This window comes from Phodopus roborovskii, unplaced genomic scaffold (assembly GCF_943737965.1).
Source record: "Phodopus roborovskii unplaced genomic scaffold, PHOROB, whole genome shotgun sequence".
In the NCBI taxonomy this organism is placed as follows: Eukaryota; Metazoa; Chordata; class Mammalia; order Rodentia; family Cricetidae; genus Phodopus; species Phodopus roborovskii.
In genome coordinates, this window is record NW_026126563.1 from 13,689,038 (window position 1) to 13,715,804 (window position 26,767).

At 44.4% G+C, this 26,767-nt stretch overlaps 1 protein-coding gene across 1 annotated transcript; it reads left to right on the top strand.

The window, feature by feature from the left end:
- Positions 1-619: 619 nt before the first annotated feature.
- Riok3 (RIO kinase 3) lies at positions 620-26,492 on the top strand. The gene is made up of 13 exons (XM_051202113.1): positions 620-836; positions 7,672-7,787; positions 8,462-8,607; positions 8,699-8,806; positions 9,164-9,273; positions 11,200-11,343; positions 13,991-14,118; positions 19,042-19,239; positions 19,762-19,921; positions 22,477-22,557; positions 22,650-22,739; positions 23,715-23,822; positions 25,007-26,492. Exons 1-13 carry the CDS (start codon positions 774-776, stop codon positions 25,112-25,114), a joined length of 1,560 nt encoding a protein of 519 aa, XP_051058070.1. The 5' UTR covers positions 620-773; the 3' UTR covers positions 25,115-26,492.
- The last annotated feature ends 275 nt before the right edge of the window (positions 26,493-26,767 follow it).

Here is a 26,767-nt window from a genome sequence, read left to right on the forward strand (position 1 = left end):
AATCACACAGATGACTTGACACATTTTAAAAGATGTGTCAAGGCAAGTCTAGGCTGCCCTCGCTAATCCACTGAGTTACTTTATTTCTATGTGCCATTTTCAGTAAAGATGAGGTAAGGCTAGAATCTTCTCCTCAAGATCATTTTGGGATTAAAACGCTGCCTAGTGCTTGGACATGCTTACCCAGACACTTTATGAATTCCTCGACAAAACTGAGAACCACAAATTTTGTTGTGCCGTGTTATTTTTTTTGCTCAGCGTTACACCACACATTAGTAATTTTTCTCATGCCACACCTGCCCCTAAGTGTCTGTAAGAATTTCTTTTCCCAACTTCGACATGCCACTTACGGGCCCCGAATCCCTTCCAGTTTCGAACTACCCCGGGAAATCAAGAATGAGCCGGGACAGCCATTCCTGAGATTCGGTGACTGGGACGAAGGGGCCGGGAGGCGGTGCCCGCCCCGGGAGCGCCCGCTCCGAGCCCCGCCTTCCAGGATCCAGTCAACAACCCCTGGCCAGCGACCTTTGAACCCCCACGGCCCGAGGGCAGGGACCGGAAGTACGGACGAGCGGCCAATAAGAAGCGAGGGCCCCCGCGTAGAGGGCGGAAGAGAAGCGGCCCAGTTCCGGAGGCGGCCTCCGCCGCCGCCATCTGTCACCGCACTCCGGCCCCGGCAGCGCGTTGCTGGTGCCCCGCCAGGGCCCTCGGCAGAGCCCGCTCCTCGGTCTGTCATCTCTCGGCTGCGTTCTCGCCCCTGCCTTCCTCCCGGAATGGATCTGGTCGGAGTGTCAACCCCTGAGCCCGGCCCCGCATCGGCCTGGGGAGCCAGTAAGGTGAGCGGTGGTCGCCGCGGGCGCTCCCGCGGGACGCTCGTCTCCGGAGCCGGGACAGGCGACTCGGCCAGCCTCGGGGCGGGCCCCTGCCGGCCCGGCGCCGAGGCTCGTCCCCTGCCCAGGTGCCCGGTGCGTCAGCCCTACGCCGAGAAAGCAGCTAACACAGAGAATTGGCTTGTTAGCCCAGTTCGGCAGTTTCTTGTTTTTGAAATGGTAAAGGTAAACATCTAGGCGTGCCTTCCCGCCTCCACCCACTGCTACTACCAAAGCGGGCAGTAGCACTGTAAAATGGTTATGAATTCTTGATCTGCCACAGGGGTGGCTCCCCCATACCGCTCGAACGGCAGACAAAGGTTCTTTTCTGTTCACGTCTGATTTCGAGCCTGTCCCTTTTTTTCGTATTACATCGGCTAGGATGGAAAGCTCCTGGGTGCTTCATTGCTTAGGAGGAAAAGACTGCAGACACGTGTGTGAGCAATCCTGTTTCATTTGGGGTTTGCATCCCTCAGCTGTAAGGTCCTGAAGAGGGCCCAGCCTTTTAAACCTCATAATAGTTGTTAATTGACGTACTAATCTTGTTGAAGCATACTTTTTACAGAAGAGTAATTATGTGTTAAGAGTTTGGTTTTTTGTTTTTTCGAGATAGGGTTTCCTCTGTGTAGCACTGGCTCAACCCCCTGCTCAACTGTTAAGTTCTTACAAAGTTCATTTTATAAGTTTATAAACCTGTAGGAAGAGTCAAGTGTTCCATTGTAAATGTGGTTGCATCTCCATGACATTTTACCCATTTGTGTGAGACTCTGATCTTGTTGATGAGGTCAGGATTAACAGACATAAAAGGATAGCATCAGACATTGACAATAAAAATACAGGCCAGATTTTTTTCAATTTCCCCCAGTTAAACACCCACAGAGGTTGTAGGAAAAGTTCAGTGAAAACATTGTGCCCTCTCAAATGTTCTATTTCCTAAATAAGTAATGCTGGATAAATGATGCCCATCACCTTCTCATATAAGTGTATATCACCAGAACTATAAAATCCCATTTTCATTATTTGACAAAAAAATGTGTTCTTGCAGTTGACTGGTAGCTTGTTGGGTAGACGGATTACCAAAACCAGCATCACTTAACGGTTTCCTTTTCTAACGTGGAAAACCAGAGTGAGCGAATGCCTAAGGAGGAAGAGGCTTGAAAATAGTATTGTTTTATCTCTGTTTGTTTGTTTTTGTTTTGAGACAGAGTTTCTCTGCCTTGGCTGTCCTGGAACTTGCTCTGTTGACCAGGCTGGCCTTGAGCGTTTCCTACCTTGTTTCCCAGGTTCTGGGATTGAAGGCATGGGCCACTGCCACCCAGTTTTGTTTTACATTTTAGAAAACCAGTGATGTTTACTTTAATAGGAGGTACTTCCTTCTTTTATTTATTTGTTTTATGTTTTTGGATTGAAATATACAGGAAAATCTATTCCACAGATACATAGTTGTAGCAAATATAATTGAAGATGGACAATAGAACACAGTAGAGAGAAATAAAATGGAGTTAGCCTCTAACTGTTAAAGATGGACATTTATATCCTTGATTTGCTACCTTAGAAAATTTTGAAAAATGTGAATGTACAAGCATACCTTCAGTGAGCCAGCAGAGCAATGCTATCAGTTCTTATGTAGACTCTAAACACTCTATTATAGTTGAATGAGAATTACAAAGAAAAAGCATATCTTAGTAATGTTGAGAAAGTTTTGACCTCACAGTTCTTCTGATAGGTCCCCACTGACCTGTTCTCCCAGGTACCAGTAACAGAATACCACACTGCTTTACAGACAAAAAAGTTGTAGGCCGTAGCCCAAGAAGGGTGGAGGGGTGCTGTCAAATGAGAGGCAGAAGTGAGGAAGTATGTAGCTCTTACAGGGAGTTGTAGAAACGAGTCTGTGGAACTTCCATGGTCACCACTGAGTCTGAGAAACTGAAAACCCAGGGGAGCTTCAGGAAACATGACAAGTCTAACATGGTGTCCTGGCTGTCTATCTACAGTAGAAAACCCAGAGGAGCTTCAGGAAACATGACAAGTCTTAACGTGGTGTCCTGGGTGACTATCTATAGTAGAAACCCAGAGGAGCTTCGGGAAACATGACAAGTCTAACATGGTGTCCTGGCTGTCTATCTACAGTAGAAAACCCAGGGAAGCTTCAGGAAACATGACAAGTCTTAACGTGGTGTCCTGGGTGTCTGTCTATAGTAGAAACCCAGAGGAGCGGACAGCAGGGCGGGGGGGCCCCACAAAAGGAAGCCAGAGGAGCTTCGGGAAACATGACAAGTCTAACATGGTGTCCTGGCTGTCTATCTACAGTAGAAAAGACAGGGAAGCTTCAGGAAACATGACAAGTCTAACATGGTGTCCTGGTTGTCTGTCTATAGTAGAAAACCCAGAGGAGCTTCAGGAAACATGACAAGTCTAACATGGTGTCCTGCGTGTCTATCTATAGTAGAAACCCAGAGGAGCTTCAGGAAACATGACAAGTCTTAACGTGGTGTCCTGCGTGTCTATCTATAGTAGAAACCCAGAGGAGCTTCAGGAAACATGACAAGTCTAACATGGTGTCCTGCGTGTCTATCTATAGTAGAAACCCAGAGGAGCTTCAGGAAACATGACAAGTCTAACATGGTGTCCTGGGTGTCTGTCTATAGGAGAAAAAAGGCACTAGGGGAAACTAAGGAAGTATTAATAATTAAGTATAGACTTTAGTTGTCACTGACAGATTGCCAGGCATTGTGTTGTGTGCCTGTAGTCCTAAGGCTAAGTGCAAGAAAATGAGGAGTTGAAAGCCAGCCTGGGCGACCTAGTGAGATCCTGTTTCAAACAAAATGATGCTGGTTCACTAGCTGTGCCTGATGGTGTCCACCTGTATAGAAGCTGAGGCGGGAGGGGGGGTGGGGGGGGTGGCAGGTGGGAGGGGAAGTTTCAAGACAGTAACCGTTGGCTATATACTCTGTCTTCAAAAAAGGTTATATTAATTGTGACCCACAGGAAACACCCAGATCACTTTTCCCAGATGTTTGAATCAAACATGTGTCCTGGGTTATGGTGTTTGAAAGTGATCTTCCTGTGGGTTGTAATTTTCTTGCTTGAAGTGGAGGGCTGAAGTCTGTCAGTTGGGTTGAGCAGTCAGGGAGAGTCACCATTAGGAGAAGGAAAGGAGGCTGAGTCCACTCCAGGCCTCAGCTACCCAGAGACAGTGAAGGGCAGTCTGCAGTGCTGGGTGGCTGCTGGACTAGAGGGTGGGAAGAGTCTCAGTGGGGAGGTTAGGAGCTGGCTATGGGGTTATCAGTACAGTCTTGGTTAGGTTTACGTAGCTGGAGACAAAATTCCTGAGAGAACAAATTAGAAGGTGAAAGGTTTTGGCTCATGGTTTCAGAGGGTTCAGACCGTGGCCACTTGGTTGTGTTTCTGGGTCCATAGCATGTCGTGGAAATCAGAGCTGGCCAGAGACCAGGGTGGAGAGCAGAAAGGAAGAACCCATATGATGTAATTGTCCCTGGAAGGCTCCTCACAGACACACCTAGAGATTTGAATCTAGGCATTTCTTAATCACAGACACACCTAGATTTGAGTCTAGGCATTTCTTAATCTGATTCTATTGATGGTCACAACTGACTTAGACACTCAGAAATGGCTATGTACTGTTTCTCGGGTGAGCTCTGTGTTGGGAGTCAGTGCACTGATGAGCAGAACTGTAAGAGGGACTGGTGAGGGGTGTGTCCCAGACTCCTGTTGCTTTAGGCTACTGTTACTTTAACATTTTAAAACCATTACTATCAGTGTGTGTATTATGGGTGCATTTGGAGCAGTGCATGCGTGCCATGATTTGTATGTGGGAATAAGAAGACAGTTTTGTGATTCTTCCATCTTTGTGGGAGTTCTAGGGGTTGAATTTAGGTTCTCATGCTTGTTCTTGTCTATCAGCTGAGCCATCACTGGCCCAGTACCTCTTAACTACTCAGTAAAGAGTTTGATTTACCATGTGTAGACTCACAAGAAATTAACAGCAGACTCTCCACTACTTATCCCCAGTGCCAGTTCATAGGAGAAGCCCCTTTCAGCAGGATGGAGTGTTCCCTTTCCCAAAGCTGTCCCTCACAGAGCCCAGAATAATTTTATGGAAGGATTTTACTAGCTACTTTTAAATGTTTTGATTATATTTCAAACTGTGGGAGTCTGAAATGTGACTTACCTAACCTGAGGAGGTTGCCTCAGTGTGAGGTGCCTAGTTGAACTGCTTGGCAGAGATAGGGGAAGTGTAAGATTCCAAAGGACAGGATCATTGTGAGTGGGCAGCCCCATGCGCTGCTTTATCCGTGCCTTTGAGAGGGCACAGTTCCAGTGTGCTGTTATATCTGTGGTTCGTGTTTTGGGGAATAGAGAAATGGCCACCTCAAAGTAACAAAATTACATCTGACATTGTTGACTCTTGGGAGATGTTTGTCAGCTAATAGTTTATATTTAAGGTCTTTTAGAATGTGGTGGCAGGTGACAGTAGACCATGAGCCTCAGAAATAGGTGTGCAGGATGGAGGAGATCATTGGAGGTGAGGAAAGGCCAAGGCCTCTGCAGCTTTGGACTGACTACACTTGGTTATCTTTTCGTTGTTTCCTGTGGCAAGTATCATTCAATGCGCACTTGAATGTTTTCTGTCTGAAGTTCAGTGCTGCATCCTCGGGTTGAGAGGGCTCCGCCCCTCAAGGGGCTTTAGCTCTGTCCTGGCTGGTGATAAACTTCCGGGGTGATTCTGCAGTTCAGTTTCTAAGCCTTTAAAATGCAGATGGTGTTTCTGGGGTAGTCTACAGCTCGCACCTTTAATCCTAGCACTTGAAAGAAGAGCCTGGTCTACACGGGGAGTTTCAGGATAGCCAGAGTCACAAAATAGAGAGACCCGAATGAAAATAAGGACATGATGCTCCATGTTGAGCAGAAGGGCTTTATTATAGAAATAAGGGAGAGTACAGCCAGCGGCATCTGGAAGGGTCCAGACTGAAAGGGGCCGTGAGAGGAGGTGCTTGGGAGGAGAAGAGAAAGGAGCAAGAGAATGGACGACAGGACAAACAGATCAAGAGAAGGCAAAGACCATGAGGCCAAGAGCGCTGGTTATGTGGAGGCAGAAACTGGGGGAAGGGCCCAGGCCCTGGGCTGGAGAGGGTTAGGGTGGGGGCGGGGTGAGACATGCTGGTGGGAGCCAAAGGTACTGAGTAAGACTCGTCCAGGGTGGCGTGATTTAAATCACCTAGGTTATATTCTTAGTTAGCTAAGTGAATAATACTAAATGTAGGGAAATGTTATCCATTGGGCTGGGAATGTAGCTCGTGCTAGAGTAATTGCCTGGAATGGTGAGACCTTAGATTCAGTCCCCCCATTTCAAAAGAAAAGGGGCAGGAGGTGCTAACTGCTTTCTGTTAGTCAGTGTCCAATGTGGTAAGAATCATGACTGGGGGGAAACAGTCATCTGCTTTGGGAGACTGAAACTGATCAGGTTGAGAATTTCTTTATTTTTATTCGATGTGCATTGGTGTTCTATCTGCATGTATATCTGTATGAAGGTGTCATATCCCCCCCAGGACTAAAGTTACAGACAATTGTGAATTGGCATGTGGGTGCTGGGAATTGAACCTAGGTCCTCGGGAAGAGCAGCCAGTGATCTTACCCCACCCCCTCCCCTGAGCCATTGCTTCTGTGCCAGACTAAGCATTTCTAGGTTAAAGAATAGAATGCCAACGAAAGCCATGTTCTACACATGATTGAGAGCTTCAGTCAACCTGCAGGGAGTCTCTGCTCTCTCTTGGTGGGCCTTCTAAGAGGATGGACTGCCTCCTCGATGGCTGGGGTCAGCTCCCTTGGGCATGAGGTAGTTGTCATTGTTGACCGTCCCCAGGCTCCACCCAGGCAGCCCACCCAAGTCAGTTCTGACCCCCTTTAGTGCTCTGGAGCCCACATGTGGGTGGTTCTTGCTCATTTGTCTCAGACACCATGACGTGTACCTTCACCTCTTCACCTTGGTTAGAAAGTTGTGTGGCTGATAGAGGTGTCACTGTTAACCCTAACGTAGACACTCATTAAGGAGTGAGTTCATACTTTATACCAAGGCAGTAAAAGTAACTAGTAACCACCAACGCCCAGCTTCAGGAAATTCTTATCAAACACCTTTCTGAAGCTGGGCAGTAGTGGCACACGCCTTTAACCCCAGCACTTGGGAGGCAGAGGTAGGTAGATTTCTGTGGTTTTGAGACCAGCTTGATCTATAAGAACTAATTCCTGGTCTACAAGAACAGGTTCCAGAAACACAGAGAAGCCCTGTCTTGAAAAACCGAAAGGAAGGAAGGAAGGAAGGAAGAATTTCCTGAGCTGAGAGCTCCTTGCTTAGTGGGATGCTGTATAACAGCCCATTACATTTTTCAGCCTTTAGAACAGGCCTGCCAAACAAGCCAGGTGTGTCTGGCTAAGTTTACAGTTAACCCAATAGGATTTGAGTTGGGGGCTGACCACATGGCACCTGCTGCTATCTGACAGAGTTCAGCCAGTCCCTGGGACTCACATGATAGAAGGAAAGAATCAACTCCCACAAGTTGTCCTTTGACCTCTGGCATTGTGCTTGTACACAAGAGTAAATAAGTGAAAATGTAATTTAAAAAAAAAAAAAAAAACTTCTGAGAGATGCTTCCTTTTAAGATGAGTTTTGTAAATAGCTAATTATTCTGTTTGGTCATTTTAAGTAGTTTAATTCTCAAAAGATAACCTCACTTTTGAGTTTTTAAATCATTGTCATAAAGTTTTTTCTCTTTTGCTTCATTAGTGCCCATGGGCTACCCCTCAAAACACAGCATCCTGCTCATTGACCGAGGTGATGAGTGAAGAGTTGGCCAAAGAGCTGCAGTTAGAAGAAGAAGCAGCCGCTTTTCCTGAAGTTGTGTACGTGTCGCTGAGCGTTTGCTTTAACAGAGCGTCGCCATCTGCCGGGCACAGTGTTAGAAATGACGGAGTGCACAAGAACAATCCCTGCCCTGAGCTCCATCCCTGACTCAGCACAGACTTGAGTGTCCCTACAAATTTGAACACGTCAAAAAGTGCTCAGGAAATTTCAGACTAGAATTCTTCAATCAGGAGGACTTAGCTGAGTCTGCGTAAATCATTGCAAAATCTGAAGACCTCAAAGTCCTTAGTACTTTTGGTCCCGAACAATTCAGATAGAGAGTCTGAGTTTGCATGATTTTAGACAAACCGCTGTTTCTGTGGGTTTTATTCCTGTTACTGCAACAGTTGAACTGTTAGGTGTAGTTTTCTAGTGTCTGTTGTTTGTCCCTTCATTAGTTTTCTCTCTACTTTGAAAAGTAGATGAAAAAAGCATTCTGGGTCTCAGTATGGATTTCCCATAATTCCATAGCGCTTACGTTTTTTTCTCTCATCTGTCACACCTCACTGGGGCTCTCTGAGTTGCCATGGGTGGGTCTGAGGCTGGCTGAGGAAACGAGATGGTAAATAGACTCCCACCTCTTCTTCACTGAGATTTTAGCATGCCTACTCTCACGGTCAGTAGCTGTTTGCACAGCACATCACGTCAGCTTATATCATCTTATTTTGAATAGTGTTGCTGAAGGACCATTCATTTCTGGAGAAAACATTGACACTTCCAGTGACCTAATGCTGGCTCAGATGCTACAGATGGAATTTGACAGAGAATATGATGCACAGCTTAGGCGTGAAGAAAAAAAGTTCAATGGTGATAGCAAAGGTACCTGACCTTATTGTGACGTTTCTGTTGGGTGGTAGGAAATGCCTGTACACACTCCCAAATAAACAGTCAACTATTTTTACCTTTTTAGTTTGCATCTCATTTGAAAACTATCGCAAAGTGCATCCTTTTGAAGACAGTGACAGCTCTGAAGATGAGGTTGACTGGCAGGACACTCGTGATGACCCCTACAGACCAGGTGCTTTCCATTTCTGGGGTGCAGGGGGAGGGCAGAGGAAGGTGACCCCTACAGACCAGGTGCTTTCCATTTCTGGGGTGCAGGGGGAGGGCAGAGGAAGGTGACCCCTACAGACCAGGTGCTTTCCATTTCTGGGGTGCAGGGGGAGGGCAGAGGAAGGTGACCCCTACAGACCAGGTGCTTTCTATTTCTGGGGTGCAGGGGGAGGGCAGAAGAAGATAATTGTCCCAATGAACTTGTTTAGTTTTGTGCTTAGATTTGACCTCATTTGATAATTCACTCAGTTAGGTTCAAGTATCTCTCCAGATAGTGCTCTTTGCTGTTTTTATATTCTTGGCTTTTCTTAATTGCCTTTAGCAAAGCCAATTCCTACTCCAAAAAAGGGCTTTATTGGAAAAGGGAAAGACATCACCACTAAGCATGATGAAATAGTCTGTGGGAGAAAGAACACAGCAAGAATGGAAAATGTAAGTTACAGAAAGTATTAAATATATTCTCCAAACAGCATTCTAGTCCAGGTATGGTGAAGCATGCCTTTAATCCCAACACATGGGAGGCAGAGATGTATGGTCTACATAGTGAGCTGCAGGCCATACTTTCTGAGGGATACTTTCTGAGACCCTCTCTTCAAACACAAAAGCAAACAAACCAACAGCATTCTGGATACTGTACAGTAAATGTCTAAAAATCTACTTTATATGAGTCTGAAGCTCATGACCCACCTGCCACCTCTGTGCCGGTGTCCCCATACCAGGCTGCAGAGACGCTCTAGAGGATGGCATAACTCAGAAACTCAGCCACTCAGAGAATAGAGTCCTGTAGAGTAAAACCTATGAGGATGCCTCAAATCTTACTTGATTTATAAGACTCTAAGATTAAGAAGTAAAGCTGAGCACAGTGGCACATGCTTGTAATCTAGCACTTGGGAGATAGCGGAAGGGGATAAGGAATTAAAGGTCATCCTTGGCTACACAGTGATTTCAAGGCTAGCCAGGACTAAAGTAGACCCTGTCTTTAAAAAAAAGAATAAACCAATGAATGAATGAATCTTAATCCTTAGTTCATTATTTTTTTTTTTTTTTTTTTATAAAATAGCACTTCTATAGAGCATAGCAATGGTAATGGAACAAGAACTAGAAAGAGAAGAAATTTGTGTACTTTTTAGACTTTTTGGCTTTGTGGTACTGGTGCTCAGCTGTAGTGTCTTGTACATGCTGGGCAAGCCACGGAGCTCCACTCCCACCCAGCACCACGCTTTTAGAACTACTTCTCCAGAGTTAAAAATAAATTACCACTTAAAAAAAATATGTTTCTCAGTGGTTAAGAGCACTTGTTCTTCCAGAGGGTCTGAGTTTGATTCCTAGCACCCATCGGTTGCTCACAACCATCTCTATGTAAACTCCAGCTCCAGCAAAACAAGCACACACACACACAGCTTTTAAAGTTTTTCTTTTGTTTTTTATTAGTGGTGTGTGTGCTTGTATGTCGAGGGCGGGCGTGGTGGTGGGGGTCGTGTAGAGATGTCCAGGTGTCTGTGGAGGCCACAGAAGGGTGCTAGATCCCCTGGAGCTGGAGTTACAGGTTGTTGTGAACCTGTAGACATGTGCTGGGAACTGACTCGGGTCCTCTGGAAGAACAGCAAGTGTTCTTAATTGGGAAGCCATTTCTTCAGTCCCAAATAAATCTTTTTAAAAAGTATTTTCTTTTATAAATGCTGTGGCCAGTAAGAAACATGCAGACCTTAGTGCACAAGTATTTGATAAGTGAATATCTTATTCAGTATGGTTGTGTTGGAGATGTTTTCAGGGTGGTTGGGTTGTATCTTGTGGCCATGTTTTCAGGATGGTTGGGTTGTAATATTGTGTGACTTTGGAATGTGCTGTTCAGCAGAACTTTGCCTGTCTCTGTCTTCTGATATGATAGCTGTATTTGCTATTAAGCACTTGGTGCAACTAAGAAACTGAATTTTAATTAACTCAAATTTAAATATCTACACAGTGGCTAGTAGCTATCTAAATGGACTGTGCATCTCTATAATTGTCATGGAGGTGATTGGTATAGTTTGCTGTAGCAACTTACTCTTCAAAAATAATTATGAAATTATATCTCTTCCATAAGGCTTCCCAATATAACATTGTTCTTTGGCATAAAACAAGATACAAAACAAATGCTGAGAGACATTCACTGTAATGGGGTAAGGTGTTTTCTCTGCATAGAAGACTACACCTTCCTTTGGGCTGCAGTTTCTTTGGGTGTTGCTCCTCTTTGTGACAGGGTCTGTTTCTGCACAAGTTCATCTATTGAGCAGGACATCTACAAGACTGACTTCTCGATGTGTGCAACACCATTCCCATATGAAAACATTTAACTGCTGATGTTTTTGTCTTTGTCAGTTTGCACCTGGCTTTCAGGTAGGGGATGGAATTGGAATGGATTTAAAACTATCCAACCATGTTTTCAATGCCTTAAAACAACATGCCTACTCGGAAGAGCGTCGAAGTGCCCGTCTCCACGAGAAGAAGGAACATTCTACCGCTGTAAGCATTCTTAGCACCTCGCTCACTTTGATGGAGAAATTCATGTTAGAAACTAATGTTTGAAGGGAAAAGAATAAGACAAAATTTCATGACTTCTTTCCCCTCCACCCCTGAAACTATCTTTTCAAATCAATGCTACTCAAATGACTTTTGCTTTTTGGCATATTTTACTTAACATAATTTAGTTAATCAGTTATTTAAAACCCATATTATGGAGTTTTAAGTTTCTAGAAACAGCGCTGCCAAGCACTTAGGATTGGATTTGGCATAGAAGGTGAAGCCACTCTTGTATGACCCTCAGGAGAGCAGTGCCCACAGCAGCAGCCATAGCTCAGCCTCCAGGGGTGCCTTCATCTATTGCTGGCTCACTTATTGTACCCAGGGACCAGGCGTGATGGCCCAGGTGGCAACCACTGTAGCTGGTGGTGTGGCTTCCAACTCCCCTGTCAGGCACACACTGGCCATGCTGTCCCATGAGACTTCAGGGGAGGTAGTACTGTTGAGCCATCATTTACCGAGACCCTTGAGGAACCCGAGGAGCTTAGCAGAAACAGTTGGTGGCCCTGGACTTGATGTGCTCCCACAAGTTTTAGAGTGTGTATGAGGACCTGTATGAGGTTAACCCTGCTAGTATGTTAGTAACTGGGGAAGCCATTCAGGCCTGCCCAGGACTAGTCTGGTGAGGGAGTTCAAAGTGACCTGAGGTGGCTCGTGTCTATAATCCCAGAGCTTTGGAGTTGGAAGCTAACACAGGAGTATTCATTGCCGTGGGTTTGAGGCTATCGTGGGTGTCACAGTCATTTCCTGGCCAGCTTAGATAAGTGAGACTGCCTTAAAAAAGAAAAAGAAAAGTATAGTTATAGTAGTTCTCTGGGCTAATGCAAAAATGTTTAGTGACAATAGTTGAATATTGCAGATTTTTAAGGATCAATTTTGTTTTATGTGTATGGGTGTTTTGTCTGCATGTGTGTCTTTACCATGTGGGTGCCTGGTGCCCTTGGATTCCCTGGGACTGGAGTTAGACACTTGTGAATTGACATGTGGGTGCTGGGAATTAAACCCAGGTCCTTTAGAAGAGCAGTCAGTGCTCTTAACTGCTGAGACATTTCTCCAGCTCAGATGTTCCAGATTTTTAAAAAAAAAAAGAAAGAAAAAATCGCATATTACATTGACACTTGTAACTACTTGTACTTAATGGTCTCTAATGTTTTACATTTAAAAAGATAATACCTATTTTGGAAATAACAAAATTACTAGATTCTTTAAAACACTAGTCTTTTATATCAATGAAGATAATTGTACTGTTTTAACAAGTGAATTTGCTAAACCCTTTAAAAAACTGAAAGAGCTGAAGATGGCTCAGCACCCCACCAGGCAGCTGACAACTGCTTGTAACCAGCTTGAGGGGATGCCTCAGGCATGCGATTAAACCAGTGTTTGGGTTTTGATGTGTTTTAACTTCCAGTTTATTTTCTAAGGACAGAATGTGGAAGTTCTAGCCAAAAAATCCCCCTTAAAGGCTCAGGGTACACAGGGTAAGATGTTACAAGTTTGATAACTGGATCAGGACTAGAATGGAGAAATTGTATCATAGTCTCAATATACTCTGTAGGTATTGTATGAGTTCTACCTTCATAAAAGACACTGAGTCCTCAGTGGATGATACCTAGCTAGATAAAGATGCTACCGGGGAACCAAGAAAGGTCAGGGATTGGGGAAGGGAGGGATTTTGTGTATATATTAAATTTATACACACCTGCCTGGCATCTCAATTGTACCAGTTACCTGCCCTGATCCATGTTTGCTGGCAGTAGTGTGGGGGCTGGGGAGGAGCACATTGATGCACTAGGAAGGGGATGGAAGGTAATATGACCCACACACACACACACACACACACACACACATACTCCTCTAGTCCTCTAGGAGGGGGAAGAGTGGATGAGTGTAAATGTGTGGTCCCAGCAGGACTCAAGGTTTGGTTTTCCTTAAAGAGACTGCTTTCCAGACCCACATCGTCTTCCACAAAGTGGGGAGACAGCTAGGAAGCCAGGAGTGCCCTTGGTGAGAAGGAAGGAGAAGCCCTTGGTGGGAACAGATGTCCTTTGGGGAAGCAGTCTGATGTACCAGAGCATCTCCCCCTCTGCAAGTGGAGGCTATGGTGCATTGCAGGAGAATGAGCGGCTTTCTCCCTGGAGCTCAGTGTGGAGGCAGCTGATGAGTGTTCATCATCTTCAGATGCTTCCAGAGCAGTTATGTGGGCCCTGCCAGGGAGTGAACTGAGCCCGAGTCACTTCAAACACTCCATCCCTCGGGCTCCATGCTCTACCATCTTGGGGTTTGTCCCTCACTGGCTCCTGACCTTTGAAAATGGGTTACTGTGGTTACTGCCAGCACTTAACATCTCTTTGGGGCTATTCCTCAAGAAGCTCTGACCCCAGGTTGTCTGCCACGGAAGCAGTGACTCTGTGGTCCAGACTTGGGACTGTCAGTCAGCAAACCCAGCTCCTGGGCCTCATGACACTGGAATTGAAACCCAGTGGCCCCTGGGGAAAGAACTGTATTGTGACCATGCTCTCCTAAGAGCCTGGCTTCAAAAGAGAATCTTTTCTGATGACCATTGCCACTTACGGTACTTTATCTCTTACAGGAAAAAGCAGTTGATCCTAAGACACGCTTACTTATGTATAAAATGGTCAACTCTGGAATGTTGGAGACAATCACTGGCTGTATTAGTACAGGAAAGGAATCTGTTGTCTTTCATGCGTATGGAGGGAGGTAAATGAACAAACACCTTTCTCCTCAGGACTGATGGATTTCATATCTTCAAACTTATGCTGCATAGCAAGAAGAGTCATTATTGTAGAAAGTTTGAACATTACTTTTTATTTGTTTATTTTGTACTTAAAAGAATTCAAGTGCCTATTGGTTAAGCCTTTGCCTTTAGTTTTCTTAACTATTTACCTTTACACACAGACCCGTAACACACAAACATATTAAACTGGATTGTTAAGTTCTAACAAGGAAGAGAATAGAAAGCAGTGTTGGGTCTGGGGATGTAGCTCATTGGTAGAGCTCATGCTTAGCATACATAAGGCCCTGGGTTCAATCTTCAGAACCAAAAAAAAAAAAGAAAGAAAGAAAGAAAGAAAGAAAGAAAGAAAGAAAGAAAGAAGAAAAGAAAAAGAAAGGCAGTATGGGAAGGGGTTTACACTTTTGTACTTATGACCCGGAACAAATTATAATAAAACCTCACTTGGAAACTGCCCTGCACCTCATGGGATTTTTGTGGGGCTCAGTGAGATCTTATTTTATAATTCCTTTTATTAATCTTAAACATTTATTTCTTCCTTTATAATTTTTAGTTCAATCTTTCAGAAGTTTGTATGCATTTGTTTATGTGATCTTCTCCCCCAGTTACATACCTTTGACTTTTAGGTATTAGTAGACAGTACTTTTGTGGACTACACTATACCTTTTAGACTTTTTTTTATTTATGTGTATGTGTGTACACTCCAGTGACGGTAGTAGGCCAGGAGGCATTGGATTCCCTGGAGCTGGAGTTAAAGTGGCTGTGAGCTGTGTGACATCAGTGCTAGGAACCAAATCCCAGTCCTGGAGCTGGAAGCTCAGAATGTACTCTTGACTTCAGCCGCGCCTCCCTCCCCCCCCCCCCACCTCCCCGTCCCCAGACCGTGCTGTTTTAAATGACAGTGTGGAAGTATTTAGGGAGACCCTTGAACTTTGATGTATTTTATAGCCATGCCCTTTAGCTAAATTCCTAATGAAATTGCTGTGGAAGTACTGTATGCCTTGTTTTTCCTTTTTGTTAAATAGTGGAAGGCTTCGCGAAATGGAGAGCTGGGTTTCCTCCCGTTTCAATCCTGAGCTTGCTAGTACATCAGGCTTTTTTGGGGGGGATTTCATGATTCTTCCCTTTTGATTTTTTTTAATATATGAAAGTTTTAATTAAAAGTTAAACAATATATTTCTTAGGGTCAGAGAGTTGGTTCAGAGGTAAAGCGCTTGCTGTGCTGTGTCTTGCAGGGGTGAGGACTGGAGCTCCCTGTACTCCTAGGGTAGAATGGGGTGGAGACGGGACTCCTAGAAGCTCACAGGTCAGCAACCTGGCTTACACGGACGCTTAACGAGTCTGTGCCCCCAGGTAGAAGGCAAGGACCAACACCCAGGGGTTGTCTACTGACCCGCACTCACACAACATGTACATGAAAGGAAAATACTTATTTCCTAGTATGTTACAACAGTCAGACTCTCCATAACAGGAGGAAGTCACTCCAGTAAGAATAGTTACGACCAGTGAAAGATAATTATATGACAAAGCATGTAGTTCTATAAGGCCACAGTAGGTTAGGAAGAGACATATAGCAAGGTCATTGCCAGACACATTCAGGGAAGGCATCATGATGAAGTTAGATTTCCAATCACATTTTAAAAATAAGCAAAAACCCAATGTTGACAGCTAAAAGTTAGTTGAAGAAGTACATAGCACATACATCATCTGCAGTGGCTTGTCTATATAGATATTTCTGTATATGTATTAGTCAGGTTTCTTTAAAGGAACAGATAATGATAGAATTATACACACACATGCGCATGTACATGAGTGGCTTACAGGCTGTGGTCTGTTAGCCCAACAATGGATGTCTCCTGATAGAAAGGCCAAGGACCTGTCAGTTGTTCAGTCCAGGAGACTGGATGTCTTAGCTGTCCGCAGTCTGGTGCTGGAGTCCCTGGGAATTCCTAGAGAGCAGCTGGTCTTCAGTCTGCACTGGGGTCATGAAGAAGTAGGTTCTAACACTACTGACCGGTGCTCAGCAGCAGGTCGATGAACTTGCCAGGAGAGTGAGGGCAAGAAGGCCTCCCTTGTCCTTTTCTGTGGGCTGCCACCAGAAGGTGTGGTCCAGATTTGGGGTGGATCCTCCCACCTCTCAAGAAAATCTTTGATAGTGTGTAAGTTGCTGGGGATTTAATTGATTCCCAATGTTTTCTAGTTGACAGCCAAGATTAGTCAGAACTGTGACAGTATTGGGAGAGCTAGGGCAGGAGGGAGGCTGCCTCAGGCTTGTAGTACAGGCTTCAGCTCTGCCTATAATTTTGTGCTAATTACCAAATGTATATTTTTACCTGACAGTAAATGGTAGAGGTACAGAATATAGTGTGGTCTAAACACAATAGATGTAGTTAAGAAGGGCCTGAAGCTGGGCAAAGGAAGCCAGACAGGGTGCACATAGGTAGTCCCAGCTTCTTAGGAGTTTAGAGTCCACTGGACCAACAGTAAGCCCTTGTTCTGGGGAGAAAAGGGGGCTGGGCATGTGGTACATACATAATCTCAGACAGGATTTCAAGCTCATCCTCAGCTACACAGTAAGTGTGGGACAAGCCTGGACTATCTGAGTCCCTGTTTCAGAAGATTAGCAGAGGGATATGCAATTTGTCTAAGGTACATGGAGTGTTTTGCTAGGAGAATGATGAGATGTTTAAATGGGACTCTGTATATCTGTGGAATACATCCAATGACAGGAAGCTCATGTCAGGTTTAGCCTATTCTGTCTAATAATTTAGGATATTGGGGACATTTCTGTGTACAGTCTCCAGTCTCTTTCTGAAAACTGCCTCATCCACTTGCCAATACTTAAGCAGCTTCCATGGACTGGGTCCTGGGTTCTGGAAGTCCCTGCTCTAACACCAACCTGCACTCAAGGTCTTAATACATAGACACATCCGATATGTGCTGTCCAGCATTTAAGCGGGGAAATGTCATGGTTTTGATGAATAGAACAGGGGCGTCTGATGAAGTGACTTGAGGACATACCCTGTATACATGGAAGATCAGGTTGAACCGCTTGGCAGACTACAAAGAGGAGGCCTGGAAGCAGCAGGGGCTGGGACAGGAAGGGGCTGCATACCTGGAAGGGATCTGCACAGTGGGAACCAGAGGTGGGATTTTTATTTTCAAAAGACAACTTGGGCTGCTAGAAGGAAAACGAATGGTAATTTAAAAAGTCTTGGCTGTGAATGTAGTTCAGTACTTACGTAGCATGGAGAGTCCTGGCTTCAATCCCTAATGCCCTAGAAAAGATGTCATAGCAGTGTAAATAAACCAGTGGTAATGGAAGTAAAGAATAGGAATCTAGCCAGGCATTGGTGGCACACACCATCCTAGCACTCAGAAGCAGGCAGATCTCTGAGTTTGAGGCCAGCCTGGTCTACAGAATAAGTTCCAGGACTGGCAGAGTTACACAGAGAGACCCTGTCAAAACAACAACAAAGAATAGTAATCTATGTTTGGAAAGTACAGCCAACAGTCTTCTGTTCAATTGGATGTGGGGTGAGACCCTAGGAGAAAGTAGATCTAGGCAGCTGCCATCCGGGTTTGTTCTGGGCATGGAAAATTGAAGACACCTGCTAGACATCCAGGCAAACCAAGTATGGGTCGGATAAAGGGGCCTGCCATTCCATAGAGGACAGGCTTTGGGTTTGGCATGTTACAGGAGGAAGAGGTTCATAGTGTTTGCTAAAGGGCTCTGCTGACCTTGAGGCTGAATGGAGAAGTAACCATTAGAGTGTAATACAGAGAGAGGTTGCTGCTTTAATCCTCAGTTCTGTCCTCCGGAAGCATTCCCTTTCTCTTCAGCTTAGTGTGCCTGCAAGTATTTGGAAGTCAGTAGTGCTATGGGTTAGCTCACCTCCTTACTTCCCTCTTAGCCCAGCCTCTGCCTCCCTTCACTCTGGTCACTTGATCTGCATGAAGTGTGTCCTTGAGAGTACCTTGTTCACAAGCCCTCATGATCCCTGCTGGCTTTGCAGAGATGTCCAAGCTCTGTGCAGTCCCCTTGTCCTCTCTCTAGCCAAGATTAACTGCAGTGTCTGGGTTCCTCAGACAGCTCCCGTGTCTTGTTAATGCTGTTTAAATGTGGCTGTTTGTCTGGGTTCCTCAGACAGCTCCCGTGTCTTGTTAATGCTGTTTAAATGTGGCTGTTTGTCTGGGTTCCTCAGGCAGCTCCCGTGTCTTGTTAATACTGTTTAAATGTGGCTGTTTGTCTGGGTTCCTCAGGCAGCTCCCGTGTCTTGTTAATACTGTTTAAATGTGGCTGTTTGCAGTGCCCTCACCAGCGGCCTTGTCTGCTTCTCTGGGGCTTCTGTTGTCTCCCTGTCTGCATACTCACAGGCCAGGGTCCTTACACATCTGCTAAGAAAGACTACTCTATGTGTTGATTTTGTTGAGTTCATAGTAGTTTGTTTTAAGATGTGTGTTTTTCCATTTGTCAAAATTGATTCTATAGCGATGAAATACAGAACATTATATTGTAGATTGATGAAAAGTCTTCTGACAGGATGTTTTACTTAAAAAAACAAAACAAAACAACAAAAAAACCAAACCAAAACAAAACAAAACAAAAAAAACCCACCAGCTAGGAGCACCAGTATCTGTACTTCCAGATCCTGGGAAAGCTGTGGCTGGCTCTAGGAATTCCAGGCCATCCAAGGAAACATAGCAAGCTCCCTTAAGATACAAAACTTGAAGGTTTTTTAAAGAAGACAAACTAGGATGACGCTTTGAAATGCGGTGGGTGTACTGGGGCGGAGTCTGAGACTGTCTCACTGGGGTAGAGTCAGAGATGGTCTCCCTGGGAACCGCTCACTCACTCACTCAATCACTTTGTTCTTCTTTTCCTTCAGCCTGGAGGATCACAGGGAAGACGGTAAAGCTATACCAACCGAATGTGCCATCAAGGTATTTAAAACAACCCTTAATGAGTTTAAGAATCGTGACAAATACATTAAAGATGATTTCAGGTTTAAAGACCGCTTCAGTAAACTAAATCCACGTAAGATCATCCGCATGTGGGCAGAGAAAGAAATGCACAATCTCACAAGGTAAAGAAAACAGTGGTGTGGCAGGTGACCTTAGGAATTGCCCTTTGTACCAGGACTTAGGCAGACCAAGCCCCATGCTATCTTTTAAGCAGCGTTACAGAAATAACAAAAGACCTTGACTGTCTTGTGCTCAGAAGGCTTTTTGTCACAAAATATTCCCATGCTTTGAACCAGAATTCAAAGGTTGTGACTGAAGAGGCGTTTTCCTTTAGTGACATTCAAGGGAAGCTAAGGTGTCCTCTGTGAGGATGTCCCATCCTATATGACAACCTCTGACAGTCTTTCTGAGGGATCTCAGTGCTTGCAGGGCGCCCACCACACCCACGCCAATCTTTACACAATGCCCTTACACCTGTCAGGGTTCCTACCACTAGGGGCTGTATCTTACTGGTTTTGCATTCCCGTACCTCCTGGGTGGAACATAGTAGCAGCTCATCACAGACCCTCGTTAGGTATTTGTTGAGTTAGTGGCATGTTTTCTCCTTCTGATCTTTATACTCCTGATCATTTCTTTCTATACAGAATGCAGAAGGCTGGAATCCCTTGTCCAACAGTTGTGCTACTTAAGAAGCACATTTTAGTTATGTCTTTCATTGGCCATGATCAAGTTCCAGCCCCTAAACTAAAAGAAGTACAGCTTAGTAGTGAAGAAATGAAGGACGCCTACTGTCAGACCCTCCATGTAAGTTGTGCTCCTACACACTGTCTCATAAATACATTTCTTTTACCCAGGTTAGAGTGTGCCTGTAGTCCCAGCTACTTGGGAGGCTGAGGCACATAAGTGCAGCTGTTCAAGGCCAACCTGGAGGAACATAGCACAAGAACCTATCTTACTAATGGTGATACTTTTTTTTAAAAAAATCATGGAATCATACTTTTGAAGTAGCATAAGAAGGATAAACAGAATCTTGCGAAGGATTGTTGATATTGAAGTTGTCTTTTGGACAGGCATGATGGAACACACCTGCGCACTTGAGAAGGCAAAGAGAAGAAGATAGTCACAAGTTGGAGGCTGGCCTTGTCTATATTAAGCTTCAGTCAAGTAAACTATTTATTAAGACAGCTAGAGTGATGACTTAGTGATTAAGAACAGAGTTGCTGCTCTTACAGAGGATAAGGTTCTGTTCCCTGCACCCATGTCAGATGATTTACAACCGCCTGTAATTCTAGTTCTGGAGGATCTGATGCATATACAATGCATGCAAGAACTCACACATACACACAGAGTAAGCATAAATAATCTTTATTTAAACATTAAAGCTGCCTGTAACCCCACAACTTGAGCAGCTAAGGCTGAAGGATTGCAAGTTGAAGGCCAGCTTGACCTCCTTAGTGAGACCCCATCTCAACAGAAAGAGTGGTTTTCCTGTCAATCTGTTTGTGTGTTGAATGGTTTCAGGAAACTAAAATATTTATGGAGCAAAGGCACACTTCATTCTTAGCATTACTGACTTAGAATATGAAACCATTTTCGCAGCACTTCAGTCAAGTTTAGCAGATGGAATCCCTTTGTCTGACTCCTTAAAGGTTATGGTTCTTTAGCAGTAATGGAAGGGCCCAGGTGATGGTGGTGCACACCTGTAATCCCAGCGCTTACTACCTGTCAGGTGGGGGCAGGCAGAGCTCTGAATTCAAGGCCAGCCTGGTCTAGGGTTTCAGAACAGCCAGGGCTACCTAGAGAAACCTTGTCTCAAAAAACCAAAGAAAGAGCAAGAGAAGGGCAGGCCTGCAGCTGTGGTTGGGAAGCAGAGGGAAGCAGAGTGATGTCATTGTGGCAAAGTGATGATGACATTAAGGAAGGTAGGGAGCGACAGCGGGGTCCAGGTGCTAAGGTTGGAGAGCCCATGTCAGGATCTTGACAGTTACGTGTGTTTGGGGACAACAACTAAATTAAGTTTGAAGCCTCCTCCTGCTTAAGAAAATGTCCCTGATGCTGTCATGATCCCTCTGCAGGGTTTTCAGGGGAGGAAGTGGACTCAAAGCCAGCATACTTGTGTGCAAAGCCCAAGACTGAGTTTGCACCCCTAGTACCCTGTAAGAGCCGGGTGTGTGCCTTAGTCCCAGCCCTGAGGGGAAACAGGGGGCCCCCGGGCTTGCTGGCCAGCTACTCCAGCTGAATCTGTGGTAGTGAGAGGCGCTGTCTCAGGAACTAAGGTGGAGAGCAATGGGGAAGGACACCCGGCACGCATCTCTGGCTTCCACATGCGTGCACCTGCAAACCCCACATGCGTGTACCTGCACACCCCACATGTACATTCACGAATATAAGAGACACTTCGCTGCCAAGAGGAGAACACCAAAAAAAAGAAAAAAGAAACCCTTTTCTGGATGCTTTGGGCAGTGTGGAGGCTGGGGAAGAGGTGAAGTCATGAACTTCTCTTATAGAGTCTGTGAGAGGTAGCAAACAAAGTTTTCAGGTATAAAGTTAGGGGTTATCATTGATGATGAATTTGTGATGCTATTTAATTTAAAAGGTTGGAAACCACATGTGCTAGTGCTACCCTCTGGGAGTCTGTGGCATGAGTTCATGAGTTCAGGACCATCCTAGGCTATATACCAAGACACTGGCTCACAAACAAGAACATGTCTTCTACCATCACTGGCAGGAAGTATTTTCTACTTGGGATTGTGTCTCCTCCATGGAGGTCTTAGTGAAACACTTGTCCTTTTACAGAGGAAGTGGCTTGTCTTGGTCCCCCTGGTTAGATGACAGATGCCATTGGAATCTGAGCCTTGGCCTGGTTCCTTGCTGGTCACAGCAAGGAAGTAGAATGTCGTACAGGAATTCAGTGACAGTATCCTGCTGTTCCCTCATTCTCCCAAACACCACTAATACAACAACAGAAATGCAGTCCTAATTGACTAAAAGAGAGAGGAGATAAGGGTTTGGGAATGAGTCTGTGACTCAGCTGTAGAATGTGTGTATGTGTCTTTGAGGTCAATCATTAGTGTGACCAAAACAAAAAATAAGAAAGGAAGGAACAAGATGTGTTGTCTTTCAAGACAGGCTTTTCTTTGTGTAGCCTTAGCTGTCCTGGAACTAGTTCTATAGACCAGGCTGGCCTCGAACTCAGAGATCTGCCTGCCTCTGTCTCCTGAGTGCTGGGATTAAAAGTGTCACTGTCACCCATGAAATAGGTTTTTAACTTGTATTTGTTGACACATTCATTTTAACTAGTGATCTGGTTTATTTAATAGAGATGTATTAGAGTTGTGCCTTCATTTCCCTTCTCACAGTTGATGCAGCGATTATACAATGAGTGTACCCTTGTGCACGCTGACCTCAGCGAGTATAACATGTTGTGGCACTCTGGAAAGGTAAGTAACATATTTCCGTTAATATTCAGATTACATTTCCTGGTGTAAATTATTGGCTGTAAATACCTCAGTCTGTGCTTTATGTTAACTAGGTCTGGTTGATTGATGTCAGTCAGTCTGTAGAACCAACCCATCCTCATGGCCTGGAGTTCTTATTCCGTGACTGTAGGAATGTTTCACAGGTTAGTGTGCAAAGCAATGTCTTCTAAGGATGTAACAGGTTCAAATATTTTTCTCCCCTCTAAGAGAATCATATTTATGGGAACTGAAGGGAGGGATGTCGGCTACTATTAGGGTAAGGAGATAAAGGAGAATTTTCAGAACTCATTCATGGACTCAAGTGGCCTCCATTTCTAAGAGATTAATTTTTGGTTTGGCGCCTGCTATTTAAGGAGCAAGTAGACTTAATGCATGTGTAGTGCTGCACCAAAGCTGGACCATTACTCCTCTCATTACTGTTCTGAGGAGGAGGAGACCGACTTCCTCAACGGGACACTGTCTGTCCTATGCTCACTGTCACTCTGAAGTAGAGTGAAAACATTTTGAAATTCATGCCTTAAGCACAAAGTCTGGTCCCATTTCTTTCTTTCTTTTTTTTTTTTTTGTTTGTTTGTTTGTTTGTTTGTTTGTTTGTTTGGTTTGGTTTGGTTTTGAGGCAGGGTTTCTCTGTAGCTTTGGAGCCTGTTCTGGAATTCACTCTGTGGATGAGCCTGGCCTTGAACCCACTGAGATCTGCCTACCTCTGTCTCCCAAGTGCTGCTGGGATTAAAGGCATGTGCCACCACTGCCCAGCCTGGTGGTTTCCGTTTCTAAGGGAAAGGATTTGCTAGTAACAGATGCAAGCGAAAGAATAACCTGTAGGTAATCTGTGGGCCTGCTTAAAATTGTAATTCAGGGAGTTTAGTGAATGCATTGCATCTTTCCACACATAAGAGTGCCAAAGCCATTGTACACAGGGCACAGGTTCATAACTGAAGAAGACGTAGTAGGAAGCAGAAGAGTTACTGAAGACAGACAATACCGTGTAGAGCCTGGGCTGGTTAACCTTGAGAGGGGAACGCACGATGGCTGCAAATGGTGAAGGGCCGAAGTGCAGCTTATGTGTCTGCTGTGTAAGGTCTTTGCTGGCCTTCTGATTGTGTGTGCATCATTGCTAGTTTTTCCAGAAAGGAGGCGTGAAGGAAGCCCTTAATGAGCGGGAGCTGTTCAATGCTGTTTCTGGCCTGAACATCTCAGCAGACAACGAAGCTGATTTCTTAGCTGAGGTGAGTGGCTGGCACACAGCTTTTTGTCTGCTGCTGCTGGGGAGAGCTGCCCAGAGGAGCTCAGTACTCTCCTCCAAACCTTGGCTCTTCCTTCTCTCTACATGGTTTCTTTCTTTTCAGGCATAAAACTTACACACACACACACACACACACACACACACCAACATACCCCAAACACACATGTCTTCACAGAGTTCATCATAGTTTGGTTAAAATGGGTAACAACAGGCTGGGTGTGGTACATATCTTTTATCCCAGCAGAAGCAGAAGGAGCTCTATGCGTTTTAGGGCAGCTTGGCCTACATAGTACATAGTGTGTTCCATGCCAAGGGCCTAAAAAGAAAAGATGGGCAATAGCACATTCCCAACTTACTCTCATTTCTCCAGTTTGAAGAATGAGGATGATGACTGGTCAACACCCAGTGTGATATCAAAAGAGTACCTGCCCTTCGCAGAACTTAGAAAACTAGAAGTAACTACATGCAGACATGCCTTCATTGTAGTGCCAGAGCCACAGGGACAAAGAGGCAGAAAGCCTGGACTGTATTATATAGAGAACTCCAGGCCTGCCAGCCAGGCTGCATAGTGAGATGCTCTCTTTAAAAACATATATATGTAGTGTGTGTGTGTGTGTGTGTGTGTGAGAGAGAGAGAGAGAGAGAGAGAGAGAGAGAGAGAGAGAGAGAGAGAGAGAGAGAGAGAGAGGGCGCAGCTCGCAGCTCATTATTCCTAGCATTTTACCCACAAAGCAGAGAGTGGTTAGTCTGTGCTGGAATTCCCATGTGTGACTTGAGTTTGGCCAAGCTCTGGGAGAACATAAGGCCAGGTAGGAAGTGGCAGAAATCTGGTAGCTCAGTTAGCTGGTGTTGACACTCTTAAATGTAAGCTTTTTACAGCACATAGCAAGACTGATCAGAGTTTAGTTTCTGGCTTCATAAAGATACTCAGTACTAACCTCAGTAATATAATCAAATGAAAAGCAAATAGGTATATTTGCACACATATCACGCACGTATGTGCAACGTGGGTGGGGAGAGGAAGAAGGCAGGTAAGAGGAAGAGAGATTCTAATTTTCAAGACCAGCACATCAGGAAAGACCAGCCAAGTGTTAGAAGCCGGGAAATACCCGACATCAGTCGATACAATCAGAACTTGACAAAGGGATTTAATATATTGTTCTGTAGATAGAAGCTTTGGAGAAAATGAATGAAGATCATGTGCAGAAGAACGGGAGGAAAGCAGCTGCATTTCTGAAAGATGATGGAGGTCCACCTGTGCTGGATGCAGAATAGCGCCAGTGCCTGCCCCTGCCAACAGCAGTGATCGCCAGCTGCCGGTAGCCAACAAGTGTGGGTGACTTGAAATACCAAAGCAGGAGTGGACAGTGCCACTCCTGTGCTTCCCACGTGGAACCCACGTGCCAGATGTGTGGAATTTTTAACTCGGCATTGAAAGAATAAAATGTCACTACCTCTCATCTCATAAAAAGGATAATTCTTTAACAGGTATAATGTCTCGTTCCAGTTTGGATTTTACACAACTCATGATCTGAAACATCTTGAGGGTTTTTAAGCGTAGGTAGTGTTTGGAGCGTGGGGAGCTGTGAGGCGTTTACAGGGGAGGTTTGCTGCTGCACCGTGCTCCTCTCCCCTGCTTGTGTAGCATCTTTCTGCAAATGTTACCATTCTAATTTAGCCCTCCTCACCTGTCCTTAAGTGGGGATTTGTTTCAGGACGGACAGTGGACATAGATACAAGCAATGTCCTTCTAGTGGTACATCACGAAAATGTATGGAATTCTGCACTTCCATCTTATACCCAGGAAAATGGCAGCTTTCTGAAAGATAAATGTAGAAGGATTTCTTAACTAATTAAATATTGAAATTTAACTTTTGGGTTTTCTTCATTTAGGTTGGGATGTAATTCATGTACATTTATAAAGAAAGTGCAAACTATCTGGAAGGACAGACTTAAGAATTGTATTTGACACATATTAAGAAGGCAATGAAACTAATTTCAGTGTGCCGTTTCTTAAAATTGTTCACATATTGATTGCTAGTTGTTTTCAGAGAGAGAGAGAGAGCAAAGTAATTGGAGCTGTGAAATAAGGGCAAAACAACTTGAGTTCTGTCCAGAACAATTCAAGTAGCAAATTACCCAACCAACTTATCCATTTGGCCTCTGTTTACCAGTCTTTACACAGGCTAGTTTCTGCTTTGAAAAAGTGAGCAGTGTTCTGGAAGCCATTGGTTGCTTGCTCTCGCTTTAGCTTCCCTATTACCCCAGGTCCGGGGAGTCAGACTGGATCCAATGAACAGCCTAACTCTGTCTGGTTATAAAGATTAAAAACGTAATTTATATTTGAAAGATTTTAACAATATCTTAAAACGTCAAATATGTTCTTTGTAGGACTATTTATTTTTGTTTCTGTTATAGTGCTTTTAGTTGCATTTCAGAAGAATGTGACATGAGGTGGCTTGTTCCACTTTGCTGCTTTGCAACAAAGATTTAAATGATGATTAATTATTGGCTGAACAGAAATTCCAAAGAACTCACTTGAAATAATCATTTAAAACTTTGTTTTCTTTCTTGACATATTCATTTTCAAACCATTGCTTGGAGTGTGCTCTGAATTTGCCTTTCAAGAATTAAAAATGAGATCATTTTAGAATTGGTTCCTTGCGTGGTTTATTCCTATTCCTTATTTTAATGTCGTGGCCTCAAGACAGCCTTTCCATAGCAAAGTAAGCAGTGCTATTTTAAACACACACACACACTTGTGTTTGAGTTTTACTCACAAAATATCTTACATTATAAATAAGTTTTTCCCTCTTATGAGGTAAGGACATTTTTCACATAGCAGGAAAATGATGTAGAAAGTAGTGGTTTGATAAATATTCCAGTAGAGTGTGTATGTATAAGTAAATAGAAATGTTTTGCCTCACT

What these genes read in the sequence shown, in the direction of transcription:
- Riok3 (XM_051202113.1), top strand. Translation starts at nt 774, where the DNA reads ATGGATCTGGTCGGAGTGTCAACCCCTGAGCCCGGCCCCGCATCGGCC. An exon ending in CGGCCTGGGGAGCCAGTAAG is followed by an intron (nt 837 to 7,671) that starts GTGAGCGGTGGT and finishes TTGCTTCATTAG; the next exon opens with TGCCCATGGGCTACCCCTCA. An exon ending in TTTCATGCGTATGGAGGGAG is followed by an intron (nt 14,119 to 19,041) that starts GTAAATGAACAA and finishes CTTTTCCTTCAG; the next exon opens with CCTGGAGGATCACAGGGAAG.